This window comes from Pundamilia nyererei, unplaced genomic scaffold, assembly GCF_000239375.1.
Source record: "Pundamilia nyererei isolate P.nyererei 1_Seehausen unplaced genomic scaffold, PunNye1.0 scaffold00118, whole genome shotgun sequence".
NCBI classification, from domain to species: domain Eukaryota; kingdom Metazoa; phylum Chordata; class Actinopteri; order Cichliformes; family Cichlidae; genus Pundamilia; species Pundamilia nyererei.
The window spans coordinates 1,920,858-1,931,170 of NW_005187519.1; the positions used below are offsets into that span (position 1 = coordinate 1,920,858).

The 10,313-nt window shown below is 40.6% G+C and overlaps 1 protein-coding gene across 1 annotated transcript; it reads left to right on the forward strand.

Moving 5' to 3' along the window:
- The first annotated feature begins 49 nt into the window (after window positions 1-49).
- On the forward strand, window positions 50-6,346 carry LOC102193687 (cyclin-Y-like protein 1). The gene is made up of 10 exons (XM_005742257.1): window positions 50-984; window positions 1,186-1,260; window positions 1,350-1,384; window positions 1,530-1,630; window positions 2,634-2,669; window positions 3,822-3,873; window positions 3,955-4,074; window positions 4,184-4,350; window positions 5,274-5,436; window positions 5,627-6,346. Exons 1-10 carry the CDS (start codon window positions 825-827, stop codon window positions 5,741-5,743), a joined length of 1,026 nt encoding a protein of 341 aa, XP_005742314.1. The 5' UTR covers window positions 50-824; the 3' UTR covers window positions 5,744-6,346.
- Window positions 6,347-10,313: the final 3,967 nt, after the last annotated feature.

The window sequence follows — 10,313 nt, forward strand, 5'->3', positions numbered from 1 at the left end:
GGACGTTTACTTTGAAAACCTTAAGCAGGAAATTACCTCTGAACTTACCTGCTACGGTCGCTTTGACATCTAAAGCTTGTGTCCCGCTAGTGCGACGAGATGAACGCCACCTCCGGCCACCGCTTTGATACCCACTGGCCGTTCACTTTCCCCGTTTCCTCTAAAAACCCTTCCGGCTGGTGAATTCGCCCGGTGCTGTCGCTGAAAGGGCTGCAGCGGTGACACAGACTTGAGCCGCAGTGAAAATGGATTGAGTCACGCTGCTGGAGGAGCCAGCAGTGGATTGAGGTGCGGAAGCTAGCGTTAGCCGGCTAGCCATGGAGGGAGGCAGAGGAACGCCTGACTTCGTCTCATTAGACTGTTTTCCGTAAAATGACTTGGTAGCGGTTATTCTCAGCCCCAAACCATGCAGCCCACGCACGCAGTTCATATTAAAGTGCGCCATCCGTGGGTTGCGCACACACCCTGAATATGTCAGCCGTCCTGCACATACCGCAGATACTTACATGGCTGTCCTTGCATAGATCCCGTTCTGCTCTGAAGCGAGATCGTTCACTTTGCAGCAAAAACACAAGGGCTGTGCTGGTCCACAACACGCACATTTTCAAATAATCCGAACACTTCCAGGTTGTGATTGAACCCGATCTCGCCAAGGCAGAGCAAAACTAGTGTTTTATGTATTTTTCCTAACAACCCCTTGTAAGGTTTGGCTTAAAGATCTTGCAGACCTTCCTGCAGCTTCAGAATTGCCAGACTAGCAGGTGGTCCCTCCTCAATTGTATGGAAAGCGGTGCTGGCTGTTGCAGGACTTTTGCAGGTCAGCGATGGGAGGTTCGGTGTCCTGCTGCATCTCTCCTGGAGAGAGCCCCAAGATCCACAGGAGAGAGGTGGAGCTGGAGGAGTGTCCCATCACCACTACTGAAGATGTGAGCGAGGACACTGGGACATACCTGCAGCACATCAGCGACAGGGAGCTTCCAGATGGTGTGTGAAGATTAGTTTGCTATTTTTGGAGATGTGATTGCATGCAGTGATGTTGTCCTGGTGCCGGTTTACTGCAAGTGATTCAGTTTAAATGTTTTACATGCTTTAAGAGCTGTTTAGCATTAAATCAGCAGCAGCGTGGCAGCTCCTAGACAAACACTGTAGTCTTATATGAAGACTTCTAACACTTTCCTTCTACAGAGCTGGCCCAAGAGGCCAACCCATCCGACCACCCCAGAGCAAGCACTCTATTCCTCAACAAGTCTCAGACAGATGGTCAGTATTTCTCTGGTGCTTTAATACTTTACCCCATTCTCTTCTGAAACTCCTACATCTCTTTGATTTTGTTTTTTATCCAATTTCAGTCCGCGAGAAAAGGAAAAGCAACTACATGAATCACGTAAGTTACGGCTCTGCGTGTTCTTCGTGGGTCTTTTTGTTGCTGAAATGATTCACAGTCATACATCTCATTTCTCTGGGGTTGAATGTGTTTCTATAACCCGTTTTCCCCTCCATTCTGTCTCTAAACATGCTTTCGATGCCAGATGTCCCCGGGACTCCTTTCTAAAAAGTACAGCTCGTGTTCAACCATATTCCTCGATGACAGCACCGTCAGCCAGCCCAATCTCAAGAGCACTATTAAATGGTAAGTGACCGCCCTCACCTCAGTACTGCTGCAAGTGCAAGTACAAAAGAAGTTGGGACGCTGTGTGAATAAAAAACAGAGTTCAATGGTTTGCAAATTCCACAAACACAGTTTTGACTCACTTTAAAACATTTTAAACTTATCAGATGTTTATTTTGACTTTGATGGCAGCATCATGGCCACGTTTAACGCTGTGTAGCATCCCATCTTCTTTTAATAAAAGTGTGGAAACTAAAAAGAGAGCTTTGCTGGACGTTTGGGAGAGGAATGATGTCCTGATATAAGATTCTAGCTGCCGCTTTCAGCTGGTGAAAAGTTCAGCATCTGGACTTCTTTACCAGGAAGTCATGCTCTTGTAATACATGCAGTATGTGGTTTAGCACTGTTTTACTGAAATATGCAAAAACCTCCTTGAAGAAGCTCTCTGCACGGCAGCATATCTTGCTCTAAAGCCTTCATATGCGTTTCAGCATTGATGATGCTTTTCCAGATGTCCAAGCTACCAATTCAGTAGGCACTGATAGATACTCCTGTTTTTAATGCAGTGCCACCTGAAGATCATGGGCACTGATTTTTAGCCTTGTCCTTTGTGCACAGATATTTCTTCCAGTTCTGTGAATTGTTTAATATCACTATGTACTGAATATTATTAGATATTCAAAGTCTCCTCATCTGTACATGAATTTGTTCCCCAATTTGTACATAGGCTTTTTTGAGATTACTAAACCTTGGCCCATCTTTACTTCTGAGAAACTCCGTCCCCTTTAAGATCCTCTTGTTATACACAATTATGTTACTGACATGTTGTCAGTCTACTGTTTAATTATTTGCAAAATGTTTCTGTTTGTTTGTCCTGAACTGCAGGTAACATTTAAAGTCACCAAATAGCTGCAGTTGAAAAGATCTAAATATCTATTTGTAAAGTAGAAGTAAAAATAAAAAGCTGTAAAAGGGAAAATCCAGCTCTAGTGTTTTATTCTTTGTTGATTTCTGTCTCTTGCAGTGTTGCACTGGCCATATACTACCACATAAAAAACAGGTAGGAAACGTCAGAAGTATTGTCTCTTGGTAGTGCAACGTTTTCTTCATTGTTGTAACCAGTACTTAGATATTTACAAACATTAGTCATCAAGTTTGTAAGAAAGACTGATTTTAGTACTTAGGCAAATTTTTAATTACTTCATCTAAGTCCTATAGGAAATGCTACTTGCCTTGTCTTACTGCTAAATACATCGTGCATGAATGACAGACGTATGCAGAAGGTGGATATCAACTTAAGTGCCAGATGGGTACAGCTTTTTAAGATCATCACTGGTAATGAGAGCCAGAGATTTAAAATTTTTATTAGTCCTTTATTTATCCAGGTAAAAAATCTCATTGAGATTAAAAATCTCATTTCCAAGAGAGACCTGGCAATTTAGCTCTGATTGACAAACAAACCAGAAGGTGGCTTGTGTCAGGTCAGAATTGCAAAAAAAATAAATAAATAAAAAAAGAGGTTGTGATTGCTTTTTAAAAAAAAAAAAAATTAACAGTTTTTTTCATCTCATGTCTGCACATAATAGGTTGAAAATTGAGTTCTCTGTTTGCATCATCTCAGTTTGAAATGCAATTTATTTGCATTTTAAATATAGTAACTGTCAAAACATGACTTTAAGGAAAGTAGGAGCTACTTTCCTTAAAATTCCTCCACAGTTCTCAGAAACACTTGATTCCCATTCTTTTGGCAAGAGTGACACAACCACTTACTAGGTTTAGGGGTCAATTCCTTTTTAACATAGGACCAGGCAGGTTTGTATGAACTTTTTTCATTTACCGTAAAAACTAGATGTTAAATGCACTTATTATCTTTAACATTAAAATTTGTTTGATTATCTGAAACATTTAAGTGTGACAAATACACAACAAAAAAACTAAGAAATCAGGAAGGGGGCAAATATTTTTTCACAGCAGGTGGCCAAATTAGTTTTTTGGACATCAGTGAGTCAGATACTTAATAATATAGGAAACAAAATGTTTGTTAACATCAATGCACATCAATGGTTGTAATCTACAAAGTATTTGTAGAACTCAACGAAAGATAAATAACTGTTGTGATATCTAACACCAAGAAACCCCAGTGAATAAGCAATGGTAGTTTCAAACCATGAGAAGTTACATATCACGTAACAGTGGCTTGTTGCATCTACAGAGATTCAAACCGCTCGCTGGATATATTCGACGAGAAGAAGCACCCACTGTCGGTGAGTTGAGGTGGTTGATTACACCAAGCAGTGATATTTGCTATATTAGTGGACCGCTGATGATGACCTTCTGCCCAACAGCGAGAAAAGGTTCCAGATGACTACTCTGTGGTTGACCCGGAACACAAACTCATCTACCGCTTCATAAGAACGCTCTTCAGCTCTGCTCAGCTCACCGCCGAGTGCGCCATCGTCACTCTGGTAAGTTCAAACATCCACCACACTGCAGAGAGTGTTGAATGATGCAAAGAAGTATTGAGAACTATCACCCTTTCTGCTTGTGTGAATGGATGGGTTCCTTCTGCCTTAGGTGTATCTGGAAAGGCTGTTAACGTATGCTGAGATGGACATTTGTCCTTGTAACTGGAAGCGCATTGTTCTTGGTGCCATCTTACTGGCCTCCAAGGTCTGGGATGATCAGGCTGTGTGGAATGTCGATTACTGCCAGATCCTCAAAGATATCACCGTGGAGGACATGTAAGTATTACAGTAGTTTTTGTATAGCACTGCCAGATCTACAAAATGACCTCCAGCAGGCCACTCGTGTCAGTGTCTCTGACCAGACCATCATAAATAGACTTAATGAGGGTGGCCTGAGGGCCTGACATCCTCTAGTGGGCCCTGTGATCTCTGCCCGGGACTGTGAAGCCCGATTAGCATTTGCCATAGAGTACCAGAAATTAGCAGGTCCATTACTGGCGCCCTGTGCTTTTCACAGATGAGAGCAGGTTCCCCCTGAGCACGCGTGACAGATGTGAAAGGGTCTGGAGAAGCTGTGGAGAAAATTCTGCTGCCTGTAACATTGTTCAGCATGACTGGTTTGGTAGTGGGTCAGTGATAGTCTGTGGAGGCATATCCATGGAGGAACGCACAGAGCCCTACAGGCTAGGCAACAACACCCTGACTACCATTAGGTATCCTTGGACCCATTGACAGACCCTACGCTGTTGCAGTGAGTACTGGGTTCCTCCTGGTGCACAACAGTGCTTCATGTGGCAAGAGTATGCAAGTAGTTCCTGGAGGTTAAAGGAATTGATACCATTGCCTGGTCCGCACATTCACTTGACTCCCTGTTTCATTTTCACTTTGAATTTAGCCCTCTGTAGGTTGATTATTTTAATTTCCATCATAGTGGCATTGTGATTTTATTTTCTGAATACCAGTGCATAAGAGTATAGATATCCAGACGTGCCTTTTCCCCCCATTGAGATTGATGCATTTTCAAAGTGTTCCTTTAATTTTTTTAAGTAGCGTAGTTTCTAGTTCACACAGTGCAAACACACGGAAAGTGGGGACCACCTCCAAGAGTTATAGGAAAGCCCTCAAAAGGTTCCTGCAGCATGGAAAGGACCTTTTGTTTTTTAATAAAAGCTCGTGAACCTTTCCAAACTGTTTTGCAGGAATGAGATGGAGCGTCACTTTTTGGAGCTGCTCCAGTTCAACATTAATGTCCCAGCCAGCGTCTACGCAAAGTACTACTTTGACCTGCGCTCACTGGCTGATGACAACAACCTCAGTTTCCCTCTGGAGCCACTCAGTACCAAGCGGGCCCAAAAACTCGAGGTGAGTAATTTTCCAGGGCTGATTTTATTTTGCAGTTTGGAAATGTATATATTCTGACTGCTGAACTGATAAAGTAAGTGTTGGTAGAACTTGTTATGCTGTGGCTGCTCTGCTTGTTCTGTCGTAACAGTTTGAAACTTCTTCTGATTATTATTGTTTTTTATTGTTCTTATCTTTCTCTTTTTTGTAGGCTATCTCCAGGCTATGTGAGGACAAGTATAAGGACTTGAGTAAATCGGCCATGAGAAGGTCTGTCAGTGCAGACAACCTAGTTGGCATCAAGACTGCACAGGCCGTACTCTCTTAAGTCTGTGACAGCCATCTATCATTGGAGCAGACTGCAAGATCTACAGGATATGATGCCACACATGCTGAGAGACATTTCCAAAGTAGATTGCATTAATATCAGCAGCTGATAAGTTTCATTACAAAAGCTTATGTGCTCATTTTGGAGAGGAACAAACGATTTACCGTAAAGTATCACTACAATATAATGAAATCAGTCTTTATGTGTTCATTACAAGGAACTTTGGCTAATTGCCTTTAAAGCATGGTGATATGGTGAAAAATATGTTGTATTTTAAAGGTGGATGTCTACAGCTGGAAGGAATCAGCATGAAAGCACTACCAGAAGCCACACATAACCTTTTTTTCCCGTCTTTTTTTTTTTTACATTATCCAGTCTTTTGGGGAGTAGGATCTGGCTATGGCCGTCTTCTTCCACCAAGCAAACTCCCTCTCCTATATTCAAATGATGACAGACTGTTTTGGAGCTACCCTGTGGTGTAGTTCTGCACATGGACAAAGAGTAGACTTTATTTTGCTTACTATGTAGGCCCCTATAGCTGTGAAATGTACAAGATTTTATTTAATTTAAATAAATTTCACTTGCTGTTTCAAATTCATGCTGTTTAAGTGGGAAAGTGTATCATGGTGGTTTTTTGTTTGTGGAAGATGTGAGCTCTCTCAAGTTGATCATTTCAGTGCACCTGTAGCACAGAGGTGGTGACGGTGCAGAGCTTGCCCACAGCTTTGAGTACCAAACATCGCATATTAGGTATAAGTTAATAGCGTAAGATATAAGGTCTTGTGTATAATATGTGGCAGCATGTAAGGAAAAAACAGAGTTTATACAGTAATAACCTGAAAGTCAATATTTGGTGTGACCACCTTTATTCTTCAGCACAGTCTGAACTCTCTTAGGCAGCTTTCTTGTCATTTCTTTAAGTCGTCTTCAGGAATAGTTCTCCAGGCTTCTTGAAGGACATTCAAAGCTCTTCTTTGGATGTTTCTGCCTTTTGTTCTGTTCTCTGTCAACATGATCCCACACTGCTTCAGTAATGCTGAGGTCCGGGCTCAGGGAGGCCGATCCATGACTGATAGTGCTCCACTGTGTGATTCTCTATCCAAATATGATTTTACTGCATTGGCATTTTGGTTTGGGATCATTGTTGTGCTGGAAAATGAAGCTTTTGCCAATCATGTTTTCCAGATGATATTGCACGGTGGATCAATATCTGATGGTACTTTGATAAATTATTAATTCAGAAATTTTGACAAGATCTGCAACACCACTGGCTGACATGCAGCCCTGACAGAACCTCCACCGTGTTTCACAGATGGCTGTAGACAGACAGCTGAAAGTCCGGAGGCATCTCTCAGGTCCTGTGTCAGGTCTTTGCTGGATTTCTTTCCTGTTTCTTAAGGACATGAATTTATATTCAGCTGCTGATAATGTTTAGTCCTGATACTTCAAATTTTCCTCAATTTTTTTTTAAGAACACACTACACACCATGCTGGGATATAAAATACAATTTTATGTCAAACTTTGGCATTTTTCATAGCTTCAACGAAAGAAATGGAACAAATTATGTTTTCACAACACTGTTTTGAAGAAATGAGCATAGACTTGAGACTTTTGCTCGTGTTTGTACTGCTGTGCATCGTTCACCAAGAGAAGATGATGCATTTCTCTTGCCATAAAATTTGGTATGAAGGAATAAATATGATTCGTATAAAGCAATTCAGACACCCAAGACATCTGGCTAGCACGCGGGAGTCAAAAGTAAGGAGTTCCTTTGAACAAAAGCAAGAAAGAGAATCCGATGTGAACAAAAGATTGGTACTGATTAGTATCTGGCTGCTGGTTTCATGCACATACTGGCATCATCTTTCCAGAATGCATGCATGCCATCCGTAATTTCTCTACCTGAGAAAATTGTACAGGTAAGGTCTTTTACCCTGGCAGGTGCCACTTCCCTTTAAACTGCCCTTCATATCAGACAGGCCACTTTGCTGTTGCAGGGCCTGGGTAGAGCACTGTCAACTGCTACGGTGGAATCAAGAAGCTACTTAGTGACTGCTTTTTCACCGTCTGGAAATTAAATCAACAGGTTTCTCAAGTGGTTTGGCCATGCTACACATTTTCAGAGTGACTGCGATTTAGAAACGGACCTTCAAACAGCTCAGTGATTCTGCTTTCCAAAGATTTTCTCACAGCTATAAAGGAAAGGCTACACAGTGAGACTGAGATTCAAGTAAATGTATAAAAAAATAAGTGCACTCAGTCTTGACATTTAAACTTTATTTTTGAAATTAATTGTTTAATGACTGTGATATGCCAAATATCAAATTCTTTAATCTCCATTTGTGGTCATGGTGGAAATATCTTGGATTTGAACTGATGAGGGCAGAATCATTTAGGTCAGTCACATGACTTTGCCATCACCACTAAGCTCCTGTTTTGGACACCACAGAACCGAATGTCCCCACAAATTTCTGTTGTCTTGTTTATTCACTTTCTCTGAATTCCCAAGTGAGATATTTAATTAAAATATTTTAAGTTTTAGAACAACACAACTTGAACATGTCTAAAGCTTAAGTTAATTGCAGACTTTATGTTAGGCATCTAATGGAAAATCCATAAAGTCCACTGACTTTGAGAGAACAGAACAGGAAATTCAAAAATAACTATATTGGCACCCTATGGGGGTTTTAGGGCTGCTTCTCTAAATACCAGCTGTCTTTGCTTCTGAAAGTGAGACAAGGATAGCAGTGAGAGAGAAGGATCTCTTCTCCGATCTGTTCACAATCACGCCTCATCTATAGTCTTCCCATCCCTGAACTGCATTTTAGCTCTTCAAACAGCTCTGTCTTTAATCCATCCAATATACTACCCATGGCTGTGATCAGTATGGTGGTATGCAGTGTTGGTCAAGTTACTTGAAAAAAGTAATCAGAAACAAATTACTGATTACTTCCCCCAAAAAGTAATCCCGTTACTTTACTGATTACTTATTTTCAAAAGTAATTAATTACTTAGTTACTTGTTAAAAACACGATTTACAACCTGAATAGGTGATAAAGTGATGGCTCTTTCAGCCCAATTCTACTTTTTCTGCATAATCCATCATACAAAATGTAATCAAATGGAAAAGTCCCCTTTTTAAAACTTGTTTTATTAGTTTTAATATTTTAACTTTATGCATCAAGCAAAAATTTTATTATATGCAACATTCTCTGACTGGAAGAAATTTGTTTAATATTTAAACCTATTTTCTGCACATTCCAGCACATAAAATAATTGTTTTTGTGTTTACACTCAGTCTTTCAAATAGATGCAAATAAAACACAGCAGAAAATAAATAAAGTCAAAGACTTTTGCTCTATTTTCACCTGTAAAGCAGGAGTGGGGTAGGCGGAGGTTTACCCTGGTGCAGTTCTCTGTTTCCCATTACGTTGTAGCACACTCGTGCTTGCTTGGAAGTTTAGGGGTTTTTTTCCGCTGTAAAAAGACGTTTTCTTCCCACGCACAACGGACACTAATGTTTTTGTCACTTTTTACGGAATAAAACTCAAAATAAGGTCAGTACTTCCACGCTTTAAACGCTGCACGCTCATACTCGCTCCGCACTCGATATGTTATCCATTGTTGATCTGCACCATTGACCACAGCTGTTGTCAGGAACGTCGCACTTGCTTACGTCACTGTCATGAGACTTTCTTGCAAAAAAATCACGGTTTTAGTAACGCAGTAACGCGTTCCTACGGGAAAGTAACGGTAATCTTATTACCGTTTTTTAGTAATCCCTTACTTTACTCGTTACTTGAAACTTATAAGTAACGCGTTACTGCCCATCTCTGGTGGTATGTGCAACTGTTCTTCCTGAAACTTTCCTTCTTCTAAAAAAACTTTTTTCTTGTCCTTTTTGTAAGTTTGCTCTTCTCAGTTGAAGTAAATTGATTCCTCTTGGTTCTGACTAGGGTTGCCAACCGTCCCTTAAAAACGGAATCGTCCCGTATTTAGAAACAAAAGTACACGTCCCGTATTGAGCTAATAAGGGACGCACTTTGTCCCGTAATACAGTGAGAATCAAAAGTAGTCTATCCGGTTGTTCAGTGATGACGCGACGAATCCTACTTCCGGGTCTAAAGTAGTCTGCGTTTAATATGGCTTTTGTGTTGTTAACATGTTTAATGTTATGTATTTTCTTCTATTTGATCTCAAAAAGCTCCTAAAACAGTCAGTGATCCCTGTTGACCTCCCTCTGCTTTTATTACCGCTAATCATTTATTTAAGCTCAGTTTTTAAAATCTTAGGATGTAACTACAGCCCAGCCCATGCAGCAGTATATGAATGACTAACCTCGTATTGTGGATGGATTATCTCAGTTGTTCTCCTGGCTGAAGTTTGGTCCTTTTACAGCTAGAGATGGCACGATACCACTTTTTTATGTCCGATACCGATACCGATATCATAAATTTGGATATCCGAAGATACCGATATGAATCCGATATAGTGTTTTTTAATCAACAAAACTGTTTTTTAAATATCTTGCTGCATTTTGTATAAGTTCATACTCAAGTTTAAAACAAC